Source organism: Vombatus ursinus, unplaced genomic scaffold (assembly GCF_900497805.2).
Source record: "Vombatus ursinus unplaced genomic scaffold, bare-nosed wombat genome assembly UNPS02009205.1, whole genome shotgun sequence".
In the NCBI taxonomy this organism is placed as follows: Eukaryota; Metazoa; Chordata; class Mammalia; order Diprotodontia; family Vombatidae; genus Vombatus; species Vombatus ursinus.
In genome coordinates, this window is record NW_020948983.1 from 10,782,822 (window position 1) to 10,810,678 (window position 27,857).

General features: G+C 34.4%; 1 protein-coding gene across 3 annotated transcripts; it reads right to left on the reverse strand.

The window, feature by feature from the left end:
• Positions 1-27,857, reverse strand: PDCD4 (programmed cell death 4). Of its 3 annotated transcripts, none has more exons than XM_027851605.1 (12): positions 27,795-27,857; positions 22,374-22,475; positions 17,023-17,325; positions 15,005-15,099; positions 12,188-12,301; positions 10,775-10,996; positions 7,620-7,717; positions 6,734-6,848; positions 3,741-3,848; positions 3,384-3,494; positions 2,534-2,673; positions 1-702 (listed from the first exon to the last, which is right to left on the reverse strand). In XM_027851605.1, exons 2-12 carry the CDS (start codon positions 22,414-22,416, stop codon positions 642-644), a joined length of 1,410 nt encoding a protein of 469 aa, XP_027707406.1. In that variant the 5' UTR covers positions 22,417-22,475; positions 27,795-27,857; the 3' UTR covers positions 1-641. The 3 variants fall into 3 exon arrangements, with proteins under 3 accessions (XP_027707406.1, XP_027707409.1, XP_027707407.1); XM_027851608.1 differs by lacking the exon at positions 27,795-27,857 and adding an exon at positions 27,615-27,670; XM_027851606.1 differs by lacking the exon at positions 27,795-27,857 and adding an exon at positions 23,466-23,632.

Below are 27,857 nucleotides of genomic sequence, written 5' to 3' on the forward strand. Positions count from 1 at the left end.
TACTGCTTCACAAATTTTATTTTGTAATACATTCTTCCAGAACCTGGTTCATTTTTCCAGTTTTGTAGAAAAATAGATGTTCCAGCCACCATTTACTGAACTGTCTAGTCTTTAAGACCAATCAATATGTTCCCTGGAAAGATGAATAAATCTTATGACTAACCCATTTTCTTAAAATTCTTTAAAACAAAGAAATAACCTTTTGTTCTCCCAAAGCACAGTATTTCAACAGCAGCAGCCAACATGGGGTTTCAGCAGCTTAACTTCACCCCCTATATAAAGCTTTGTATAAACCAGTGATTTTACTACAAAAACACTGTCCTTGAAAGGAAGGAGTGGCAGTCAGACATCAATGCAAAACATGGAATGATTAGGTCATAAACATGGCACTTACAAAAGGGTAGCTTATTTGAATATACCACTTCAGAGTGGTTATTGTTCTGTTCCCTCAACTTTTATACCCACAAAAAAAAAAAAAAGAAAACTCTCTTTAAAAAAAAAAAACCCACCTTGAATGTAAGTTTATAAAACTATATCAGAAATGCCTTGTACCCAAAACAAGTGCTTAAAAAAAACTGCTAAGCAACTCTTACAATTCAGACATATTTTTATAACATCTAAGGCTGCAAGAGTTCTTAAATTCAGTAGCTCTCTGGCTTAAGACGACCTCCATCTCCTTCACTTACAAAGCGCTTTCTGCCCCTGAAATAAAGCACACAATCACAAAATTAAATATAAATCTTGATTACAATCTTTATTTCTTTATACCTAAAACAGTAAAAGAACTCCATATTTTGGCATATACTACATTCTTTTTTAATAAGGGGAGGAACGGACTCATTTTTCTAGCAATTTCCTTTAAAAAATTTTCTGTTCAATTTTTTTAAATTTAAGCTGAAATTGAAGCTTGTTGAATTTTGCTGTTTTCAGACTGTATTGTATGAGCATTTTTATGGAACTAAATATTTGAAGCCTGAGATGGCTAGCCTTCCTATGTGCTGATTAAAAACATGGAAGATTTTTAGAAAAAAATCAGTCCTGGTTATCTAAAATTCCACTCACAACACACCTCTCACTATATACTTTGGGCCTCCCACTAATTCCTATATGATCTGAGCCAAGGTTCTATTCTATACCACCACAGATTATGAACTGGAAGTAGCATCAGTTCAGGAGGAAAAGGGACCACAACAACAATGAACAGCAATCACTTTTTGCTTTTGGATCTAGTTAACCCTGAAGACCAGGGTGGGGAAGCCAGAAAGTCAAAGTTCTTATGTACAGATAAAATTTGCCTTTTGCCAAATTACCACTGGAACAAAAAAGGCCAACAGAAAATACGCAGATTAAGCTTCAAAACTAAGAATAAGCAATACTGTAAAAGGGGTGGCTGAGACAGCTCACTCCTTTTCATTTGACATGCCCCAGAGATAGACTGCTGATTGCTGATCAATAAGCAGAGTAGAGGTGAATAACGGCTATCAAAAGACCTAAGCATAAGAAAAGTGAGTGTACACTCATTAACTTTTGTAGTACCAATGACTCCTACTAGCAACAGAACATGTGACTATATTTGGCAAGAATTCCTGGGCTTTCCAATCCCTGCTTTATATGAGTGTGAAGAAAAAGTTATGTCACACATCAACCAGCACTTAGAATCAATATTAAAAAGATGCCATAATTTAAGTCTTACTGGACTCTGTAAAAATCAACCCAATGGCTTTCAGTCTTTCTCTACTCCCATATCACCAGTGGGATGTCTTCCCATTCCAAAATTTATTAAGGTAAAACTAGTCTGAAGATTTCTAATATTCTTCAGGATTTAAGTGTCAAAAGTGTTCTTTTATCTTAGAAAAATACTCAGATCTTTAAAAGAGCTTAGATAAAAAATAAAAGGCTGCTCTCAACCTATGCTCCTTCTAGAAGTTTGGTGATATCTGATATATGGAAAGGCAACATCTTATGGTAAAGAAACCAAAAAGATACTTTACTTCTAATTTAAGCAGTCCAAACCATATTTAACCTCAAATACTTATTTGTGGCAATGAACACGTTATTTCCTATCATTAGTAACGCTGGGTATCTTAGCCTAAGAGTAGGAGTAAAGGAAAAATTTGCACACTTTCAGCAATGTGAATTTTTTAAAACCACTCAAGATTCTTGATTCTTAAAATCAATTAAAATTAAATTTATTCTTAAAAGCACTAATGAAGCAAAACACTATCAAACAACATAACATACCCCTATCCTGTTAGAACTGATAATTGACCCCATTCTCCAAACCGTGGACTGGTGTGAACCATTATAAATTTTTTTTAAAAATCTTCCATAGGCTTCTATAGCATTAAAATAAATTCCTCTAAAGACAAAGTATAACGTCAACCCTTCTATGACTTCAGAGGGCATACTAGTGTACTCTTGAAAGATTGGCATGGTATAAGTCTTACTGATTACAGTCATTCTTAGCCTTCTAGAATATGTATTGCAGCTAATACTTATATGTTACATAAAGGAAAGAAGCAATTCAAAATACCTTGAAGGACAAAGATCTCTGAGTGGTTTGGAAATTATTCCAGCTTGAAAACATTCTTCTACAAATCTCTCAAGCACAGAATATGAATGTGGGACATCCAGGTTAATGTCTGGTATTTCACTATAAATTCTTTCATAACCCTGAAACAAACATGACTTAATCATTATCTATAAAAATGTTAGTCCATTTAAATTACAATGCTAGGCAATACCATCAACCAGTATGTCATCAAATGGTATTTAAGGACACATGCCCATGATTTAAACTGGTACAATATGCTTCTTGGAGAATACAGAAAATAGATTTCTTTTTAGAAATACCTCCATCACATTCAGGCCATTTTCAAATTTAAGACTTGTAAATTGAGAGCAGATAAAAGTCTTGATGAAGATGGACACTTCATTAATAATGGATAATATTATACAAGCAATGCTACCCATTCACCCTATTACTCTGTGTAGACTTGTAATTTTTACTACCTGAATAATGAAATAGAAGGCAAGAGAAATAAACTAAGACATTACACTAGTCAAATTATTTCAATAATACATAAAACATAAAGGAAAGGTATGCAGTTAAAAATATAAGAATTTAAATAATAATAATAATAATGATATGTTTAATGCTGTCTATAGACAACATATTTATCTTAGGGATAAAATATTTTACATTCACACAGTCACACATCCAAATAACTTCACACTAAGGACAAATTGAGCCTTCATCATCCAGTAGGTAGTCATATTCAACATCCCTATAACCATAAAGACAAAAGAGCCCTATTAGCATACCTAACACTAGAACTCTTAAAACAGGTGAGGAAAATCTTTCAAGGTAACAGAATACTTACTCTCTTCATTTGGTCCACAGTAATGGTAGAAGATTTCCAAAGGGATTTTAATAAATCCAATACCATTTTAAATGTACTTTCTCCAGTTGACTCCAGAACCATCACGATTGCCTAAAATAAGTGCCAAAGTTTAATGAGTAATTTGAATTGGAAAGAAATTTTAAAACTTTTTATGAAAATCCTTTTCCCATCATTTACATGAGAAGTACATGTTGTCTTCAATACTACACAAGAATTAGAAAACAACTCTACTTTCTAATTACTATAGTTAGAAGAAAAGATAAAAAGATAAAAATAAAGGGAAAATGTCAGCACTGTCCAAAAAGATTAACACTTGAAATCTCATGTCAATCTTACTTCATACACAAGTTCATGGTGAAAATGAGGTACTTCTAGTTCTTTAAGGCAATGTTCAGCTTCGGATATATCTCCAGAAAGTAAGTATTCTTTCAGCAGCATGTCAATCTGTTAGATTTTAAAATTAACAGGTAAGTTATAAATACTGACTTTTTCTAAAAATTCACTTCACATAAGGAAAAATACTTACTCTTCCCCACTGATTTAAGTCCCTTATTTTATGGTACTTATTCCAAATCAACTAAGAACAGCTAACAGTGCTATATGGCTGAAATTTGAATAGAATTTTTTTATAATAAAAAAAACTTCCAAATCTAAAAACAACTGATAAGTGAGCTGAGGAGAATGGGAGACAACTATACCTACTCAGTGACCTGGTGATTTTTTAAAGGAGTCATAGATATTTAATAAACCAATTAAAATAACTCACATTTTACTGTATATTAGTCACCATCAAATAACACTGAGTTTTTGTTATAATTGCTGTTTTGGTGGTCTGCTTTTATGGGGGTAGGGGTGATGTGTAGGGAGTGTGGTTATTTATGTGTTTTCAGAAAGAAAATCTGAATCACCACTAGAGGGCATTAAGCTAGCTAGACTGACAAAATTTAGTTGGCATTGAAATCTTTCACTACTAAAAATAAACACTAACTACAGTATACTTATAGTCAGGAAGAAAGCTAAGTATTTACACAGTGCGTTACTAAGTATGTCAGATTTCCACATATCTTTTTTTCATTTATATGATGATCCAATACATCTCCAACTGCTTACTGACCATTTTCAACAGAATGTACAGGCAACTCAAACCAAAACAGAATTTGTTATCTTTCTCATAAAATCCACCCCTGTTCTGAACTCCCAGATTTCTATTTAGAGCACTACCATCCATCCAGTTAACAAGGTTTACAACCTCAATCCTACATTTAATTCATTCTCCCCAATCAGATGTCAATTCTTGTTTCTACCTCCACAGTATCTCTCCACTCTGTCCCCTTCTCAAAAGCTTACGCAGCCATCACCCGAGTTGAGGCATGGGGAACCTGCAGCCTTGAGACCACATGTGGCCCTCTTGGTCCTCAAGTACAGCCCTCTGACTGAATCCAAACCTCACAGAACAAATCCCTTTAATAAAAGGATTTGTTCTGTAAAACTTGGTCTTGGTCAAAAAGTCGTACCCAAGGACCTAGAGGGCCACAGGTTCCCCTCCCCTGGCTGGTTCAATTCCTCTTGTCCTTTCATCTGGACTATTAAAAAGCCTCTTAGAGGTCTTCCTGCCCAGTCTCCCTCTACTCTAATCCCTCCTCCAAACAGCTGCCAAAATGGTCTTCCTAAATCATGAGTCTGACCATGCCACTCCCCTAACTCAAATACAAAAACAAAAGAAAAGGGGGGGAGAGAGAGAGAGACAATGATGCCCTGTCATCTTTAGAGTAAAATACAAACTCTGGCTTTTAAAGACCTTGCAAACCTGGCCCTAACCTACCCTTTTCAACACTGTTATACATTACTCCCTTTCCAGCATTCTACAGTACATTCAAAATGGCCTTCTTGCTGTTCCTCACATAACATTTCCTGCCTCTATAGCTCTGCACAAGAATAAATTCTCTCACCTCACCTCCACCTCTTAAATTAAACCCCTTGTTTCTTTCATTTCAGCTCAAGGTTCACCTTTTACATGAAGTTCTTCCTGATTCACCAAGCCCACAGCTGTTAGTATCCCCCTCAAAATTACCTCGTCTATACTTAATATATATATATACATGAGAGTAAGCTCCTTAAGGGAAGAGACTTTCATTTCTGTATTTATATGTCTGCAAGGCACATAGTAGGTGTTTAATAATACTCGTTCAACTGATGGGCAGGCATCAACTAACAATTCATCAAATTGAAACTAGCTAAAAAGTAAGAGGGATAGAAATGGCAAAGAGACTTAAGAATTTAGGAGGCAAGTCCTGAATCTTTTCCTGTATCTAGCAGAATGTCACCTGTGAGGCCTAAAATAGAGTACTACAAACTCTATACACAATCAGATTCAAGTCTCTGTGTTAGGCAGTTTTCCTTAACTGCTTTTCTTTGTTAAAATGGAAGATTCACTTCCCCAAGAATTGAAGGGAAAGGGTGAAAAAATAATCACAGAAATGACTGACACAGAAATTTTTTAAATGGAGCATGGATGCTTTAATACCTTTACAACCTCCCTACTTCAGACATCTGTTTTAAGTCTCAAAAGCAATAATGTATATGAAGCACTTTACAAACCTAAAATATATATACATAAAACATATTATTCTTATATGCATAGATGCTAACACATGTATTACATACATGTGTATTATATATTATATATAAATAACCCTATCCTCCTCCAAAAAAAAAAGCCTTCAAGTAGTTCTTTTACAATTTGTTGTAAAGACACTTAACTGTATAGTTATAATCTTGTTATCCTCAATGATATAGGCCACTCTCCAAAGCCTCCCATCTAGAGCAAGTTATACAACTGCCCCATCTGAAAAGTAGTCCCTTCGTTGTGCTATTAAATACAACTGTTTGTTACTAGAAGTTCTGTTGAAAGGAAGAAGACTAAACAGAATTTAACCTATTGTGAGAAGCCAATGTCACAAACAATATATTTTATAAAGGTGAAAAATTATGTTTTAAATCTACAATAGCCCTGTTATTTCAAAGCACATTTCTCTGCTTGTAATCCACACTTAACTGGATTACATAACTCAGATTACATAACTCAGATCAATGGCAGAGAATACTTTTGCGAAGACTTTAATAAAATTACAGTCTTATTTAAGTCAGTTTTTAAAAGACAAAACAAAAAGATTCAAAACTAAATACAAAGCATTATAAAAAAAATGTAAGCACCAATCAAGGTCTAATCATATGCAAAATTAAATCAAAATTTCCCCCCTCAAAAAAGACCAATTTAAAATACAAATACTTATTAAAGTAACTTCAGACAATATCCAACATTCCCTTACCTCTTTAACAAGATGATTGACTGACTGCTGCCCACCTCCAGAGCCCCACACACTATCTTTACGCTTTCCACCTTTTGTCATGCTCAGAAGCACTGTAGCTCTGTCCAGAGCAGCTCTTTTAAAAAAAAAAGTGTAATTAAGACATTTCATATAATATGAAGTTTTTCAATTTTAACCAGTCCTATGATAGTGAAAGGAACATTATGAAAGAAGTAAATAAAGAAAATACATTTGTATTCTACAACTCTTCTGATTCTCATGCTGTTTTTCAATTTTATAGTAAAATCATGCCTAGAAAAAAGAACTGTATATATAATAAAAAGAGCAAAAGATTACAAAATAAAGTCTATATTCTAACTCAGAACAAACAAAATGTGGAATTTTTAGTAATTAAGCAAAAAGGAACACTTTGCATAAATTTAATTTGCTTTTACTATGGGGTAGTCAACTAAATCACAGCTTTCCATTGTTGGAAGCCATTTCACTCTAAGATGAACCAACTGAAGACATACAGGAAATGTCTTAGTCCAAACTAGAGTTTCAGCTTTATCTAAGGGAAGCCCAAACATAACATATGACAGGTCCTATGTATCCCTCCTGACTTACTATTAGTTGGACAAAAAAAATAAGTTGGACTCCAGATAAAAAAGTGGATGTAACTATCATATTAATTCAGATTTCTATATTAAAATAAAAATTTTAAGCAAAACTTTTTGAAGTTCGCTTTAGTGTTTTCATGGAATATGGTAAAAATATAACAGAGCACACAGCCTGTCATAACTGACAATGTCCACAATTTTTAATTAATTGAAATTTCACTGAATAGGATTCAAATTGGCTTTCCACTGTGGTTTGAAGTTCTGAGTATGAAAACAAATGAGCTTACCGAGCTTGAACACAATCTACGGTTCCTTTGTAGCTATCAATGTAGGTATTGCATAAAATTCCATCTCCAACAGCTCTAGCAATAAACTGTCCCACCAACTATAATGGAAAAAAAAAACTAGATAAAAATTTGTCAAATAAACATTCGTTCATCAAAAGCAATGTCTAAATAAGTAAATATAAAAAACTGATATGATTTCTCAATTACACAAGTGACTAAAACACATTTTGACTTTCTCATCCTATATCCTTAAGAAATCAAACAAATTTTCAAGTTAAGACAGCCAACAGTAATCTCTTCTATGAAATAAAGAAACAGGCATGCAGAAAAGGCCTAAACAGCAAAACAAGTACATGTTTCTGAATAAATTGGGTTAGATATTCTTTAAAAAACAAAATTAAGAGTAGGGGAATGATTCCATCCTTTTCCAACTCCTCTGACAGCTTGCCCCTGCAATCATCCACTATGGAATCTTAACTGTCTCCCTAATCTACTAACTTTTTCTCTGCTCTCTACAAATGACCAGGTCTATACTAATAAAAAAAAAAAAAACCTCACATGATCATATCATCCCTTCAAGCTATCAACCTATATTTCTCTTCCCTTTCATAGTCAAATTCTTAAAAAATGCTAACCAACCATATTTCCTTTCCTCTCACTCAGGAAATCACAGAATTTGAGAGTTGGAAGGGACCTCAGAAGCCATCTATTTAGTCTAACCCACACACATTAAAAAATACTTGGCAAACGACCACTCAATCTCCTCTCAGACCTCCAAGGAGGAAGAGGAATCCAGTACCTCCTGAGACAGCCTTTCCACCACAGGACAGCTCTCTGACTTGCTGATTTCTTGCAATTTTGCTTCCAAACATCATTCAACTGAAACTGCTCTCTAAAGTTACCAATGATCTCATTAAATGCAATGGTCTTTTCTTAAGCTTCATCTTCTTGACTTCTCTACACCATTTGTCAAAGTTAATAACTTTCTCTTTCTAGATACTCTCCCCCTCTCAGTTTTCATGACACTGCTTTCTTGGTTCACCTCCTACTTCTCAAGTTACTCTTCAGTCCTTTTTGCTGGATCAAAAGATCATACATTCATTTATAAGACACAGAGCTAGAAGTCAAAGATCATCTAGTTCCATCCCCAACTTTTACAAGTGAGGAAACCAAGGTCACAAAGCTTTGTTTTTTGTTTTTGATAGGCAATGGGGTTAAGTGCCTTGCCCAGGGTCACATAGCTAATACATGTCTGAGGCTGGATTTGAACTCAGGTCCTCCTGACTTCAGGGCTGGTGCTCTATCAACTGTGCCACTTAGCTGCCCCCCAATTTTTCTGCAGTTTGCAATCTTTTTTTTTTTTTTTGTTTTGGAGACAAAGGGGTTGTTAAGTGATTTGCCCAGGATCACACAGCTAGTAAGTGTCTGAGGCCACATTTGAACTCCGGTCCTCATGACTCCAGGGCTGGTACTCTATCCACTACCCCACCCAGCACAAAGCTTTTAAGTGGTGGTTGATTATATAGCAAAAAACTGGGGGGAAAAACACACGTCCAACAACTGGAGAATGGCTGAACTGAAGTACCTGAACATAATGGAATATTAACGCATGATTTCAATCCAGACCTGTGATTTCATTAGTGTGTGGAACTCCCTGCAAGACAATCCTTTTTAACAAAGTTGATTGGCAACATCTCCACAACTTATAGTCTTAGAGAGTTGCTGGGGTGAGGCGGGGGGCGGGAGGGAAATGGAGGAAAGGGAGAGGGAGGCTTGAGAAGTTAAGCAATTCATTCAGCATCACAGAGCCAATATGTGTCTGAGACAGGACTTGAACTCAGGTCATCCTAACTGCAAGGCAAGCTCTCTATCCATAATACCATACTATTTCTTATATCAGAAATGTAAAATATTAAGAATAAAAAGAAATATATGAAATAATGAAGAAAGCAGAATCAAAAGTATGAGTGACTATAAAAAGTAACAATATCAACAACATCTGAAACAATGGAAGGAAAAAACAGATACAAGTAAACTACTGTTGTTTTTATAAATACATCTAAAAAATTTAAATAACTGGGAATCCAGTTTTATATCCATTTTTAAAATTTTACTTGAATTTCTGCTTTTGATGACAGTTACTAAGTTTAAAATTTTTTTAAATATATATTCCAAAAAATATCTTAAATGATTGGTAATCTTAATATTCTTTCTTTTATGGTTGTTCATCTTTATTACAATTTCAAGTTACATAACTCAGACACAAACTTTCTATTATCTTTATCAGTCACTTTCATTTTGTGAACTCAGAATAACTGTTGCAATAATACCTAAAAGAGTATTTTATTTCATGCCATGTCATTGTCTAGAGTCTAGTGCTTCTTAAACTGTGGGTCAAGACCCCATGGTGTCACAAGTGGAAAAAGTTTAAGCTCTGGTCTAGACTGGCAAAATAAAGTGCACTCTATGCTGCAAATTTCTTTAAATCAACCTTCTAAAGAAAAAAAAAAGGGCAAACTTTCTTTAGCCATCACTGCTTTTTATCTAAGTCTCTCATACGACATTTTTAATTTGGAATTACATTATTTAAGCAAATAAAATTAAATCTGATTCTCAAAGTCAAATAAATGGAACTAGGAATACCATATGGACAATGACAACAATTATATAAAAAACACAAGTGAAATATAGAATTATAAGGCTCAAAGGGGTTAGACTTAGTTACTTATTGTCTTTCATGCCTGAATTTTAAACTGAACTTTTTTTATTATTGTAAAATTGATTAAATTAACCATTTAAATCTAAATATAAATTTAATTCATTTATTTCCTAATTGTTATCCCCCATAAAATATAGCTTTCACAAGATATAACAATAAAGTAACGTAACTTATTCCACAAGCAACAGGGTCAGTTTCATTACTTTAAATGCATTGTGCTTCTCCAGTGAACAATTAGTCTTGTGAGTTTAGCTTTTAGCACACGTGCATACACACACACACACACACACACACACACACACACACACACACACCACACACTCTCTCTCTTTCACTCTCTCTCTCTCTAAATTTTAGTTATACCATGTAACAGTTCAGTAAGATGCCATGAACAGGGTATAATAATATGTTACTACAACACAAGAAACACACAAACCTGTGGTGCTCTAGGAGTATCTAATGCTAATTCAGGTAGTTCTTTAAGCAATTTATCAAATGACTTTTCTACATCATTTGTGCTGACTACTGTCCCACAAAGGTCAGAAAGGAGCTTAGATGTCATTTCTCTATGACTGGCCTTTCCCTCCAAGGCCAAGGACACTGCCAACACTGGTACTCCACTTTTCATCTCACCAAGATTTAAATCCCTTAGCATTTCCTAAAACAGAAAAAACATTCTATAAAACATAAAATGTTTCATATTTTAAAATCAAATTTATTACATAGCAATTCTTAAGTACAGAAGAAAAATTCTGACTCAATGATTCTAATTTTACCTGATGAGCATACTTTCCCTATATCTAAAGCCATTGATCAAATTTTTTTGAGCTTTTCATGCAAACTTAGTAAAGATTCCTATGCCTCCTGAAGCACATTTACAAAAACTACACAATAGTGTTTCAATTTAAGGGATACTCTATCTTCTAAACTCACGATAGTATTAGCTTTCACTCTAGATAGTTATATCTCCATTCAACCAGCAGCAACCAAATTTATGTTACTACATTATTTCAGGCACCTTAATCTGTACCTGCCCTTTCCCCAAAGTTTTCCTTTCAATTGCAAAATAATTAGATCACCATAAAGTTAAAAGAAAGATCTCAGGAATAAAGGGGAAAAACAAACTCTACCTACATATTGCATTAAAAAACAGATATCTATCTTCCAAGACAATTCATTTTTGAAAGAGGGTTGGTTAAAAAGATATTAATTTTTTTCTTAATTTTATAATGGTAATACTAGCGGATACATTAAAATCACAGACTACTAAATTTTGAAAATTCTTGTACATCTGAAATATTCTTCTTTATATCATAAAAGCCAAGCAATGCAAATTCAAAGAAAGTTCAAGACAACAGGCTTATTACTATTTCAGAACCTTCTTTTCAGGACAAAATGACATAACAATCAGCTGCAAACAATGGGTAACGACAGTTATTAAAAAATTGTCTGGTCATGTAATGGCAAAAAGTTTTATTTAATTCCAAGCTGTCTTTAATATGTTAGCCCTCACTAACTCAAACCAACTGGGGCAAAGGCAATTTAAATAAGTCTGAATTCAAAGTCTAATCTTCAAAGTATCATTCAAAGTCTCATTTTCAAAATGTATGTGATTATACAAATGTGAATATTTCACTCTATGGATGCTGCTCTCAACTTATCATGTAGTTACAGGAATAGCTGAGGCAAAAAAAAATACACCGTTTGGTGTCCCAAGGATGAAACAAGACAATACATGTGAACAACTCTGTAAACTGCAACACACTAAATGTAAGGTAATGTTAGGATGATGACCTTTTCACGTTATTTTATAATAAGTTGTAAATTATATGTAAATTTTTAAACATACTGCAACTTCATTCGTATCTCCATGTTCAAAATACTCTTGTATAATTGGTGTTAAAGTCTTCTCAAATGCTCTTTCATCCAAAGGTAGAACAACAGTTTCATACACACAGTTTTCCTGGAAAAAAGAGAGAGTTGCACACCCCTTGAACACAAACAAAATTGAGACACTTATGTATCGTCAAATTTATACTGACTACTTGACAGAGTAATACAACCAGTCAATAATTATTCCAACCTGGGATAAAATACACATTTTAATACACCATTAACTACAGGCTGCTTGTTGTAATGGAAAAAAGATGACATTGGAATCAGAGGACTTGGGTTCAAATCCGAGTTCTGCGACTTTCCACCTGTGAGACAAGGCACCTCACTTCTCTGTGCCTCAGTTTACAAAAACTTACAATAAGAGAGGCACTGGACTAGAGGACCTCTAAAATACCTTCTATCCCTGGATCTAAAATTTTATGACCCTATTTTAAAGGACCACTGCAAAGTAGATTGTTTGTGTGTTTTTTTATCTAAAAGTCATAATATACAGAGTTAATATTAGCCATATTAAGCAATTCTGGGGGCAGCTAGGTGGCACAGTGGATAGAGCACCGGCCCTGAAGTCAGGAGGCCCTGAGTTCAAATCCGGCCTCAGACCAAACACTTGACACTTACTAGCTGTGTGACCCTGGGCGAGTCACTTAACCCCAATTGCCTAAAAATTAAAAAATAAATTAATTAATTAAAAAAAACATATTAAGCAATACTCAGACATCATTACAAATAAATTAAGGCAGCACACCTACTGTTTTCATTACAAATTCTTATTAAAAACAGTAAGTAAGGAAGGATCAGAGTTTGCAGGATGACTAAATGTTAAGACCTTAAAACTCTTGGTACCAGAAGCATCTCCAACTGTGCCAATGGCACTAAGAGGCCTTTGAAATAAGTGTGGTTCAAATTCAAGACTCAGAAAGGAAACTAAACTAACTCAAAAAAAAAAGAGAATAGTTTCTGAGTTAAATTGTAGATTAAGAAAATACTTATTTCCTCTTTTTCGACTGGTTTCAGTTTGAACCACATATTTTTCAGAGAATATGTTTACTGAGAAGATTGTAGTAAATTTTTAAGGAACAAGACAGAATTACTTGCTCCCAGAGTCTGTAAAGTATGTATTTTTGTATTGTCTTAAAATTATTTGCACTCCTAGTCAATTTTAGTAGAGATAGCAAAATCATAAAAAATACCTACTATACACCATCTACTTGTTTTAACTTTTATTTTTGTAGTGTGAAAGGATCAATTGCTTTCCAAGAATATGACATCTATTCCTGGCTAATATGAAGACTGTTAAGCTGAAGTCAGGAGACAGTTCTAGTCTCACTCACCCATCTCAACCATTTATTGACTAGCTCTGTGGTTTTAGGCAAATCTCTTAGACCCTTTTGGGATTCAGTTTCTCATCTCTACTATAAACTGGAAAAAGCTGAACTAAAGATCTCTTAGGTCCATTCTAACTCTAAAATTCTATAATTCTATGAATGCTATAAAGATAGTAGATTTGAATCATGTTACCAAAACTACATCCCATGAATTCAGGGATCTATTAAATTATAAGCTCTAGATAGTAGTTGTCTCGCTTGCTTTCTCTATACTGAATCATGCCTAAATAGGTGCTAATTAAAATGTTTTTAAAAGAACTAGTTAACAATATAACCTTTATTAAGAGACATCTCTGGACCTCATTTGGAAGTGAGGAAGTTGGATTCAACAATCAGAAAGGTCCCTTCAAATGTTAATATTCTTTGAATCTAAGAATACTAAAGGCATCCCTGCTCTGAGTTTTTTTAGATAACTGAGTTAGCACAGAAGCATAACCTGTTTGCTATATGTAAATTAAATTACAATGGCACATTTTAAATTTATCTTTTTCTTGAGAAAAGAATCTTTAAGAAAATTCTACTTTTTTTCCATACATAATATAATATACACAATGAATCCAATACAATAAATTCTCTGAATTTGATATAAAATACTGTCTAAAAGTAGTTTTATTGAATTAGATACCACAAAATAGCCTTTATGTTTTTTAATGTATTAAGTAAAGACCTCAAATTTAACAATTACCCAAAAAAGTAAATATATATTAGATCTTAAAACAAAAGTCTATAATGTTAGGAATTAGAAAATTTAAGTGATTTCTCATATACCTTAATCAATCCATGTTTGAGTACTTAAACGTGTGAGAATTAAGTTGCAATTAAATAGTGTTTTCAGAGTTGTCAGGATCTACATGATCATTCTTTTTCAAAGAAACTAAAGTCCCAAAATCCAAAAATCTAAAAATTACCACACAAAAGCAGTCACCCTCCTCTCTAACCAGCAAGGCAAAAAATTTAAAATAAACAAAGTTCTGACAATCAATTATAGATCAGGTAGTCAGCATACAAATATAAAAATGAGACTGTCTCTGCCCTCAAAGAGCTTACATTCTAGTGTGCAAGTGTCTATCTACTACAGTCTTCAAAATTAATTGAGTCTCTTCAGTATCAATATCATTACCAAAGACTATGACCAAAAGAAACCAAATTACTCAATAACAACTACTGAAAATTTAGCCCTATTTGTTTTTCTAATTAAGTAAAGAGACATTTAAATAAAGGGAAAACATTCCAAACAAGCAGATCTATAATACACATTAGTTTGATTAAATTAACATTTTAAAAAATTATTACATACAAATGACTAAAATTTGAAAGCTACTATATATCTAAAATTTCTGTGTGAATTTTTTGTTAAAATTACAATTTTTAAAAACATTAATTACCTGGTCATCATCATAGTTGGGATCTTTAACATCTACTTCTTCCACATCATATACCTGACCAGGTGTACCCCATACACCTTTGCCTCCTGCACCACCTGATGTAATGAATTAAAAATTGAGAAAGAGGAGAATACAGCTCTCATCACATATGAATGACTCACATACCATCTTAATACTACTCACAAATACCATAACTGAATAAACACAAATAACCAGCATCAATAGTATCTCAAATATATTTGGCAAAATCATCTTATTTGGAAAGATCTCTCTCTCTCTCTCTCTCTCTCTCTCTCTCTCTCTCCTCTCTGTGTCTGTGTCAGTCACTCACACACACCCCCCACCCCCACCCACCCATACTTATTAGGACCAAACTGTAACAAAACATATCATGAACCAGGGGTTAACTTAGGTTCAGTCTTCAACATTCAAAAAAAATGAAATGGAATTTTCTAATTCAATTTGATTCCAATTCAAATCTGACCTATATTCAAATAAGGTTAAATGGAAGTCTGAAATTGTCATGTATTTGTTAATTATAGAAAACAGAAATTTCTATTTGACTTCTTGTGTAATGTCTCTTTCCCTCCACTGGCTCTGAGATTTATATACTCTGTATGTTTTTATGCAAATTACTTTGAGCCAGCACTAAGGTATGGCATGGTAAATTAAAAATGATAAAACTACTGAATGTGAGACACATTTAAATATGGATAAATTCAGTGGTCACTGTGATCAAAGTATGATTTATTATTAATTTCATTCAACTCAACAAACATATCTACTGTGTGCAACATATTGTGCAAAGAATTAAAGATGATACTGGAGGAGAAATGAAGATTAGATTATATATGGTCCTTATGAAGCATAAGTCTCTAAAGACAAACGGAAGCACTTTGCACTTTAGCAATAAAGTGACATAAAAAAAGTTTTTATTTCAGTTAATATGTTCAGAGTTGTTTGTTTGCATTTCAAAATTACTGCTGCGCACAAATCTATCAGTAAAATAAAGTCTTAAAGTTGTTCTTCTTTTTAAATTATTGGGCTTTGTTTTTTCTAGGCTCAAAGTATTAATTACAAAGAAATAGTCCTCAATTACATCTGGAAAATAATTATTTATTATTATGATGCAAAAAGAAATTTGGAAAGTAATTATTTAAAAGTAATCTGCAAAGTAATTTCTTATGATGATGCAAAAAGTAGAATATGATGTTACTGATATTTAATATTTGTGAAGTGTCTACTTTCAATCTTGGTAAATGGTCTATACCATGAAAAGTGCCTGCCCCTACTTCAAATTGGTACTGGATAATTCAATTCTAGTGTGATTCAATCATTCCAACATGAATTGCAATTTATCAGGTCATTTAAAAAATTTTTTTCAAGAAAAAGATGATGGCTGCAGTCCACACTATTTGCAAACTGGTAAAAACTCAATTTCCATTGAAATTATTTTAATGAGTCAGATTAATAGGGATAAATAAGAATTACTTTGATACATTATAGACTCAAGTGAACAAGGTCAGAATATCAGTAATCTGGTCAGCAAAAGTAGGAATACACCAATCCAGTTTCTAACCAATATTCTTGAGAGGACACATATATAGCTAAATCACAATGGGCACCCAGTAGTGATGCTGCATAAAGAGCCTGTGTGCCTGAGATGTCCACCACTGAGAATCATGCACACCAGTAGTATAAATCTTAGAAGACTATCTAGTATATACAGTATCTAATACAACAGTATCTAGTATAAAGCTAGATATAAGTTTAACTTTTTAACCTTGCACATTTCACAAACATAAATGTCCAAGATGACTAAGTGAACTTAAAACAAGTAAAAACAGTAGGCAACATTCTGCTTATTGTATGTTTATATAATAAAAAACAAAAACCACTTCCTCCTTTCCATTTCTTGCATCTCTCCTATTCCCAGGAGTAAAAGTCAGAAATACTAGGGGAAAAAAAAACCAATGTTTTTCTGTCATTCTCCTTTGAATTTAATTCATCATACAAACCTTTCTTTGGTAGTCCCCTTCCTTTCCCAGACCGGGACCGCCTGTCCAGCAACTTCCCCTTTGGACTGGTTGGTACAGTAACTCCACTTCTTAGGGCCTCTCCTCCATTATCACTAACAGAATCTCCTCTCCCCGAATCCCGGGAAGAATTCTTTCTCAATCGCCTCTTTGCTTTTGCATTAATTCTAGCTTCATTAATGGAGGATGCAGGAATCCAATTTCCATTTATTTCATTTTTTATTTCTTCAGTCCCAGCATTTTCTTCATCACCAGAAAACAGAGAGTCACTTAAATTATCAGATTCTCAAAGAGAAAGATAAGAAAAAGAAAAATTGTTAGTATTTATTTTAAACATCCATTACTTAAATCATGATAGTTTTGAGACTATAAATAACTGACAAAAATGTTTTTCTCCATAATAGCATACAACATAAATTAAATCACTAATTCCACCAAATAAACTTTAGTAACAGAAACCTATTACAGTCTTATTCATGTCAATTTTAAGCACAGCTTCTAGAAGAACTGGCTACAAACTAAAACCAATTATAAAAATCACTGAAATTTGGGAGACTGAGTTTAAGCATATGGGTGGGGATCCTATGAAAAAAATCAGGAAGCATACAAACCATATGCATGCATTCTGGCCTCCAAAAAAATGAATCAATGAAGAAACACATTTGAATACCTGAAAATAAAAACAAATTCTGAACACCTACCGTAAATAAGGCCTCAGTGAATACAAATACTGCTTGGACCCCTGGACAATTTTAGTAAATCATTCAAAGCCACTGAAAATTCAATGAAATGTCAACCCACTTGAAAGATGACTTACTTACATGCCGGGTACTCTAACTAGAGTCAAACAAAATAATCTAGCCAACTCATGAAACGGTTCTAAATGACCCTTCAAAGGACCAAGCTGCATTAATAGACAGTGCATTTTTTTAATCCATAAGGTAAAGCAAATAGAGATAATGGGATGAACACTTTAATTTCAAATATTGTATTATTTTATCATATTGTTACAAAAAATTATATTATTACACAAAATTATGCATGTGTGTGTCTGTTTATGTTTATTTTTTTGATGCTCCTAGTCCTTCTAGTGATAATTACCTAAAGTCTAACAAACTTAGCTTGGTAGTCTACATTTTTTTTTAGGATTCCCTAGAATCACAACCTACCTTACTAATCTTATCTTCAACTACTATATGTAAAAACTCCACGCCAGTCAAAATGATTTACTCGTTACTCCTTAAATATACCAATGCACTCCTATCTTGACTCTGCTCGGCAGCCCCTTGCTACAATATCTGATTCACTACATTCTATTTATCCAAGTCCTACCTTTCCCTAATCAAGGTCCAGTTCAAGTCTCAACTTTTCCATGAAGCTTTTCTTGACCATTCTAACATATGATTTCCTTTTCCAAACCACAGTTAATACCAACAATACATCAATTTATTGGTAAGTATATACCAGTAATCTGGCACTTCTTAACATGCAAATTGATACTGCTGTTTATCTTTTACATCTATGTCCAATTCGCTTGTGCCACTTTGTAACCCCAGGACAGAGCCCTATAAAAATAAAAGCTCACATTTATATAGCATTATCTAGTTTATTTTCTTCACAATAATCCCCAAAGTAGCTAATTATTTTCCCTACTTTGCAGATTAAAAAGTTTAGTTTCAGGGAGGGTGACTTGTTCACAATCACAGAGCTTAGAGCAGTGGTATCAAACTCAAATAGAAAGAGACCTCTGACAAGGGGCATACTGACTTAGAAAAACACAAATTAACATTATCTATGTTGTTATGTATTTTTCTTAATTTTGTTAAACATTTACCAATTACATTTTAATCTGGTTCTGCAGCAAACTCTACAAAGCTATGTCTTGTACCCAAGTCTTCTGATTTCAAATCCAATATTCTTTCAAGTAATCCACTAACTGGTCAAAGATCACTCTCAATAAATGTTTGTTAACTACAATAACTACAATAACTAGCTCTCAGGAACTAAACTAGCTGACTGTGATAGCTCAAGTCATAACTAATGACTCTGCTATTTTAAAATAGGGGTAGATAGCTACATAGTAATTTTCCCAAGGCCAATAGGGTTAGACCATTTATGGGCAGGTTTCTGTACATGAGTTATATTTATTAGGATTATGAAATATTTATTTTAAAACCATTTAAAAACATACCATCTAGGATTGCTATACTTGTATAACACGTAACAAAAAAAAAAAAAAAGGAAAGGTCTAAAACAGCAGAATTATAAAGCTGAGTTAACTGAAGTACACGCTAACAGGTAAGCCAAATACCTGGAACTTTCTGGCCTATCTTTACATAAATGTACATCTATCCTAATCTCTATATTTGTCAAACAGATGAATCAAGAAGTACTCATCAGTGTGCTCATCAGTGATATATGAGACACAAAACAGTTATCTGAGATTTGGCCTATGACTATGTAGGACCTTTCATTATACTTGGAGAAAAACTAGTATACATAAAACAGAGAAAAATACTAAATTATATGGTACAACCTATAAATGCAATAAGATTTCAGAGACAGAGGAGCTTTGCAGCATAGGCTAGAGACGGTGGAAGTCTCATGAAAGAAAAATTGTGCTACCAATGACAGAAATGGGATAAGTAGGAAAAGAAATCAGTTAAAGAGAAGGATATAAGTTTGGTTCTGGGCACGATGAGTTTGGGGTTACACTGGGACATTAAAGTAGGAAAAGAAGGTAGACAATTGAAAACAGAAGGCTATAGTGCAGGTGACAGATCAGAGTTGGAGAAGCAAATTTTGAAATCATCAACATAAAGATGAAAGTTGAAAGAGTGAAAAAAAAGAGTAAGGCAGGAGACAAAATTGTAGACTACCACAATTACAATACACTAGAAAGAAAAGAAAACACAGGAATATTCAAAGCAGTAAGAGAACCAAGAAAGTACAGTGTCATGGAAGTGAAGAGAAGAAAGAATTCTAAGAGTAGGTGGCTCCAGAGAGACTGAATAATACACATAAAACACATGGTGCTTATTCTTCAATTAAGCTAAGCTATTCAAAATCCCGAGGATGATGTTTGACCTCAGGGTTACAAAGAAAAATGGCAATTTTCATATACTGTATCTATTTTTCCATTTACATATTCTTGTCCTTCAACTTTTTGTACCTCTATTTATATACCTATACCACACTGCTTACATACATATATTTTTAATGTCAACTCTGCATACCGCTTTGTTTTTTTAACCTATGTCAGTTGCTGTAAAGTTTAACTTCACTTGCATACATTACAATTTTATCAATACAATATGAATGCAACAACTGATCTGGTCTCAAGAAAACCAAAAGTTAAGCCACAAATAGCTTCATTAAAAGAATGATGAGACTTCCAAATAGCTTTCTTCGACATTCAAACTGATAATCTCTCAGGAGTCTCAAGTACCTAAATGATAACAGACAAAACTGGCACCATATCAACACTATATTGGACCAAAAGTCTTTCTTAGTTAATCATATTTATAAACGCTGGCCAACACGAATACTGTTATGATAGCACTACTCCAAAATTTTGCTAATAAGACCAGTCACATAGGTCACAATTTAGCATAAGGTTCTTAACTGGACCCTGTACATGGTGATTTAGTTTCTGTATTAAAGGCCCCTTTATAAGGCATGACAAAAGCCACAAACTATATGAAAACTAGACTCCTCCATATTCAACATATGTGTATATCTCCAAGAGTAGAAGCACAAATTTATGTATAATGTAACTCCTTAAAACCTGATATTTTCTTCCAATTTTCCACTTTATCTATTCAATTTATTAAAAGATAAATAATAGTTAAAAGCAGAATTTCTCTCTGACATTAATTATTGTAGGATTTTTTTCAACTAAAATATTCCCCTAGCTCACTTTCACTGCAATTACTTGTAAAATAGCAAGACCTATAAGAACTGATGCAAAGTAAAATGAGAAGAACTGGGAGATAATTGTGCATTGTAATAGCAATGTTGTAATGATGATCAACTATGAAAGACTTGGCTACTCTGATCAAGACAACTCCAAAGAACTCATGATGAAAAAATGCTATCCACCTCCACCGAGAACTGATGAACTCTGAGTTCAAACTGAAGTATAATTTTCTCATTTCCCTTATTTTTATTGCTTTTCAAAAAATATGGCTAATATGGAAATATGTCTTGCATGATTTCAAATGTATAGTTGATATCATATTGCTTGCCTTCTCAATGGCTGGGGAAGAAGGTGGAAAGCAGGGAAAGATTTTGGAACTTAAAATTTAAAAAGAAAAGAATGTATAAAATAATTTTTAAATGAAATTTCAATAACACAAAAGTATAGTTGTAGTGACCTCCAAAAAAAAAAGTGACCTCCAAAGTGTCCACCTACATCAAAGTGTACACACTGCTAAATAAAAGTAGCTTAATGTAGATGTTCAGCAGCATGATCACAGAAAAGAAGCTACAAGATTATACAATATTTTAAGCATACTTTTATAAGTTCCAGAAAATAGATTTCAAACTCTTTATAGAGACTTCAATGTTAATGAAATTCTAAGAGTCGTTCAGAAAAATAGTAAGCTAAAAAGCAACAGATGTTATGTATGATGCAAAAATGTCATTGCAACTTTGCAAAATACCTCCAGTAAAAACCACAAAAGCATTTTAAATCAACAAAGAGCAACTCTGAATACTATGACAGACAAGTTAGTTGATATGTGAATATCTATGTCACAAATCTTTATTCATTTTTGTAAGGTTCATAATGAAGGTATTTTTGAAAGCTACTAAAAAATCATGAATAGTTTTGAGAGATGTTTTAACGATAATTTATGGAAAACTTTGAGTAAATTTTTATAAATTAACCAGAACCTATGGCAAGATATGATTTTTTTTTAAATCCTACCCTCCTTTATGCATTGTTCAATATATGAAGAGCTTATCATTAAAAAATAAGAGTACACAGAGTTGATAAAGAATAGAAGCAAGAGTAGGGAACCATATCCTTTTTTTTCTTACTATGAATTTCCTATTTAAAAAAAAAACACAGAAATTCACAAAATGGTTAATGGTTAATTTAAAGAGAGCTCAGTCCAGAAAAAAAGTGGGAAAGTATCAGAAAGGGCATTTTCTTTAAAGAATTGGTCACTCAAATAAATAAGGGGCAGGCATATATCCTATTTTCATGGAGTATATTGGGTTTTTTTTTTTTTAATTCAGATCCTGTTACTATCATTCTTCCACAAAGTACATTTTGGCTCAATGGACTGTCATAAAATACAGTTGAAAAACTGAATGTTATTACTTACCTGTAGGATGAACATTTAGTACTTGTTCATTTTCCACTTCCATCGTTGCTCAATTACACTTGCACTGATTAGACAAATTGATGGTAGTACTTTTTTTTTAATCTATTAAAAAGAGAATGAAAAATAAATTTTGATGTAATCTACTAGTAATAATTAAAATTAGTTCAGTTTGCTGAACATTTGAAAAAGGAATCACAATATTTAATTAAACCCTGATAAAGTTTTACTTTGCTTTCAGATACTGAAATCAAATACTTGTTAGGATTGCTATCATCCTGGCAATTCCAGCTAACTAACACTAAAAGTGCCCAGATTTCAGCATGAGTTGGACAATTGCTTTAATATAGAATAAAATAACAGCAGATGCACACACTATTTCTTTTCTCTACCACACCAAATCTCAAAGTTTCACATTCGCAGAAAAAGATGAATGTTTTAAGTTTTCCCCAGCAGTAGATTATGGGAGTCACTCCAAAACACAACTAACATTCTGGTATAAAATATCATAATTTTAGTATGATACTTTGACATCATCAATGAAAGTTACACTGAATCTAATTTTTCTTCTCTCTCCATAACTGTTCTAATCCACTACCATTACCAGCAAAGCTGAAAATCAGGTTTATTTTATACATTTTAGCAAGAATATGTAAAAGCATGACGATACCGAATCAACTTTTCAAAAGATTTTTAGACAAGCATCTAAAGAGTTTTAAAATTCTCAATGGTTAGAAGTTTCATTTAAATCAATCATCATTTTTTCTCCACCAATTGTATCAACTAAGCTTGCAGTATATGGAGAGAAAAACAATGCCCAAAGATTATTTTCATCAAAATAATCGAGATATAATAACTGGAGGGTATAACCAAGTGAGGTTACAAAATCTCCTTCTCCAGAGATTTTTACCTAATGGATTTAAATTTCTCATATGACTAAGACCTAGATTACAGACTACTCTATCCCTTTAGCTTTACATATAATATGCTTTAATTACTTAAGCATATCTTTAATAGTAGTTTTGCATAAAAATTAAAAATAATGAGTTACTCCAGTAAATATTATCTTCCTTCTAATACCATTCAAATAGTTACCTCATCCAATCATTCAGAATTCCCCAGTGTTCTGAAGCACTAGTATTTTATTAAGAGTATTCACTATGCAGTTCTCACAATGGTGGGGAATCCAGATTGGCTGTTTAGTTTGTGAGGTTACTTTCTTTGTTCCTGGTAGAATGTTCCATTACAATCATTCCACTAGCAGTGTGCTCTCCTTTTAAAAAACAAAATGCACACATTAATGACACTTCCTAGTATATAAGTTATGGACAAACACTTATATTGGTTACAATATAACCTACTGTTACCTTAGGATAAAAAATTTTGTATCATACAGGAATCAGAAATCAAATCCGCCTTAAAACTACTGAGTATGTTTTAATTTCAAAATGGTAGATATGTTCCCTTTCACCTAAAGAAAATATTAACTAGCCTAAGTAAACTGGCTTCCTCTTATAAACTTGCTATAATTGTCAATTAGTGTAGAGGCAGCTCTATGGCTTCAAAAGATGAATAAAATCGATGTGTTACTCTTTAATTTGGAAAGATTAAAGGATTCTATCATATATGGCCACTTTTTAACAACATGATTGCCACCAACACCACACTAAAAAAGAAAATGTAACTTTATAAATATATTTTACATAAGTAAATATCCTGCAAAGATATAAAATTCAACAAATGACATTTTGTTGTCTCATGTAGATGACTGTCCTATCATGTGCCGCTGAGTCAAATAAGCTATACGTATATTTGGAAACCCTTTGCCCCATTTATTTTATGTGTAAATAATTCATCTGAATCTTGTCTGCAGATTCTTGCTCCAGGTACACAGAAATAAAATGCAGTACACTCAAGTGTCAGAGGCCCTGAGATGATCAGCTTCCCTACTTAGAGGCTGAGTAAGTCATCTCTCTTCTTGGAGCTTTAGTTTCCTTATCTTTAAAAGATTCAGAATACTTTGCACTACTAAGTAAGATTCAAATAAGATAATGTGTAAAATCACATTATAAATACTATCAGTATCTAATGTGACTACTATAAAATGAAACAAACATATGCATATATCCAACTCCAAATTTTATTTTCCAAATAAACATCTGCCTTTGGGGTTAACTGACAAAAATGATTAATATACACATAAACCATATAATAAGATTCTTCTAAATATATGAAATTTTGAAAAGCATAATGTATTCTGGTCACTAAAAACAGCATATTTGCTATTTTAAAGTACTAAAATATTATAAAGAATTAAATTGGTTATCATTATGAATATTAACATATTTATCTATTACAACTGGGCAAGTTCAGTTTCATAACATAGAAAGAATTCCTACCTGTTTGAACAAAGATTACACATAAAAATTCAATCACAATTGCAAGCAACATTTACTACCCTTTGATAGAAGCATAGAGGAAAAAGTAGTCTAGGGTCCTTATGTTTAATCTCTCTGATCAGTGTTGTATATGTTTTTAAATTTTTTCTTTAAATATACATTTAAAAGTTAAGTTGTTTCTGAAAACTTAAAATAATTTGGCCTAAGAATCTATAACCCCACATCCTCAACATCAAACCACAAAACTGAGGTTTTTCTTTTTAAAGGTATGTTTACAAGTCACCTAAAAACTATTCTACTCTTTATATGAAAGACTGTTTTCTTTCCTACAATGTTCTACAGAAACATACAATCAGAGTTTCACTGCCAAGATATTTCCAAATAAAACAAAAACAAGAGAATACTGTATTCTCACTTTTTCCTAAACACAAAAATACCAGTATTTAGGACATATATAAACTGAAATATGATATTAATATTATCTAATTGCTATCAAAACTTTTAGCAAAGATTCTTATTCCCCCCCCAAAAAAAGTCCAACATTATTTGGTTAGTTAAAACATAAACATCTTAGTGATGCAGAAACAGTCTCTGTGGGAAATATCAGATAGTATTTTTAGCACTAATTTTTACCTCTTTGATTCACAAATATTTGAAAAAAAAAAGTAACCAAATCATTCCAAATTTCCTTGCCATTTTATCTGGGAATTGAATGAACCCATACTAGCACAGGGTTAAGGGTACAAATGCAAATAATCCAGGAGTCAATATCTGCAATATTCAGATTTCTAAGGTAAAACTTAAAAATCATTAAGTCATTTCCAATCTTCTCCTCCTATCTCTGCCTTCCATCAAAAAAATTTATGCTGAAACTTTGGGAAACAAAAAATAATTTAGTCCAAAATAAGTAACCATTTTAAAAGTTAGCTCCATTTCTAAACATCTGCCAAGAGTTTACCGGTGTTATCTACCAAGCTCCCATACAGACACTAAAGATTAATGAGATTATGTTTGCCTATTACTTTGAGTTTTAATTTACTAACAGAACTGGTATTTCACAGAAATATTTATTGTGATAGAGATGGTTCCCAATTGCCTTTATTTGCACTGACAGATGATATTTTACCTTCCTTTTTAAAAAAGACATCAAAAATTTTAGGAAGGAGAGACCAAGCATTTACCTCCTTATAACAGATGTGGTATTGCTTTGATCCTCTCCAGTTCCTGGCCCTTATCTCAAATAAATCTCTTTCCCCAGCAAAACCAATGCCTACTTCCTACAGACTTTGCTCACTGGACATCAGGCACACACCTTTCTGAGGAATAAAGTGAAATCTCACTTTCTCACAAATCAATTCCTAATTTGTGAGAAAACCACAGGACCCATCAGCAGACTAGCCCTCTAAAGAGGAAAAGCCCAGAGGGTTTCAGTACGTGAATATGTGTCTCTTTTTCCTGGATGCTAGTGTCTGCTGAGTGTGCCTCTTTCTACTCTTGCTGTAGGTAGGATATGAGAGTCTACAAATACAAGGCCCTCTACAGTTAATCTTCTTTTAAGTCTCCATGGGGGGGGGGGGGGGGGGGGGGTGTCAAGTAGACTCCTTCTTCAGCAAGATGATTGATCCTTTTGGGTCACTTCTTTGTAAGGGAAGAAGGGCTGTGAGGAAAAGAAATTCTTTTCCCTCTAATGGGGGGGAGGTGGGCAGGGGAAGGAATCTCTCCTATAAGAGGGCCTGGAAGGAAGTCATGAGAGGAGGCGGGCTCTCCCCTCTAAGAAAGGTTGGAAATGGGAAAGGCGGGGGGGGGGGGGGGACTCACCCCTCTAATGAAAGCCGAGGGGCAGAGAATATTTCCTTTCTAACAAGGGCTGTAACAGGAGAAAGGTTTCTCCTCTGACGGAGATGAAAGAGAGGAACTCTCCCCTCTAACAGGGGCCAGGAAAGCGCGAGAGGACCCCCCTCCCCACCAGGAGCTATAGAAAAAAGGGATAATCTCTCTTCAGTAAAGACCTGAAGGGGAAAAAGGGTCTTCACTCTAAAGACGGCTGTAGAGGACCGCGGGGGTCTCCCCTTTAATAGCGTCTGGAAGAGAGAGGAAGTTCCCCTTCTAACGGGGGCTGGAACGGAGGGGTCTTCTCTCTAACGGGAGCTGGAGAGAAAGGGAGGAGTCTCCCTTCTAATGGGGGCTGAGGGGGAGAAAGGGGACTTTCCCTCTAACGGGGAGGGGGTCTAGGAAGGAGAGGGGCTTTCCCTTCTAATGGGAGCAGGAAGAAGGGGAAAGGCCTTCCCTTTTAACAGGTGCTAGGAGACAAGGGAGGAGATGCCCCCCGAACGGGAGCTGGAAAGGAGAAGGGGGGTTCCCCTCTAATGGGGGCTGAAGAGAAGGGAGGAGGTCCTCCCTCTGACCGAGGCCGTGAGAAGGGAGGCTCTCCCCTCTAAGGCGGGCTAGAAGGGAGAAGGGGGTGGAGGAAAGAGCGAGGTCTCCTCTCTAACGGGTGCTGGAAAGAAGGGGATGGTCTCCCCTCTAATGGAGGCTGACAGAAGGGAGGGTGTTTCCTCTAACGGCGTCTGGAGGGGGAAAAGGGGTCTCCCCTATAATGGGGGCTGGAAAGAACAATGAGAGTACCCCCTCTAACGGGAGTTGGGAGAAGGGGGAGAAATCTCCCCTCTAATGAGGGCCGGTGAAAAGCGGTCCCCCCCTCTAAAGGGAGCTAGAGGGGAAAAAAGGATCTCCCTACTAATGGGAAGGAAGAAGGGGGGGGCTCTCCCTCTCGGGGGGCGGGGCCCTCTCCCCAGAGCGCTTCGTGGCACGGGGTGGGGGGGGCAAGCGAGGCGGGGAAACCAACCTCCCCGCAGTCTCCGGCGCAGTCGCAGTCGCAGGGGGGCCGAGGGGCCTTCCTCGGGGTCTCGGGGGAAGGGGGGGAGTTGGGCTCTGCAGCGCCGGAGCTCGGGCCTCCAAGTTCTTAACGTGCGGCCGCCTCAGCCAGGAGAGAAAAGAGCCTGCCGGCCGCCCAACCGATACTAACCCCGCCTCGGGCCACCGCCACCGTTCGCACCGCTCCCGCGCCTCGCTCTGCTGCCGCCGCCGC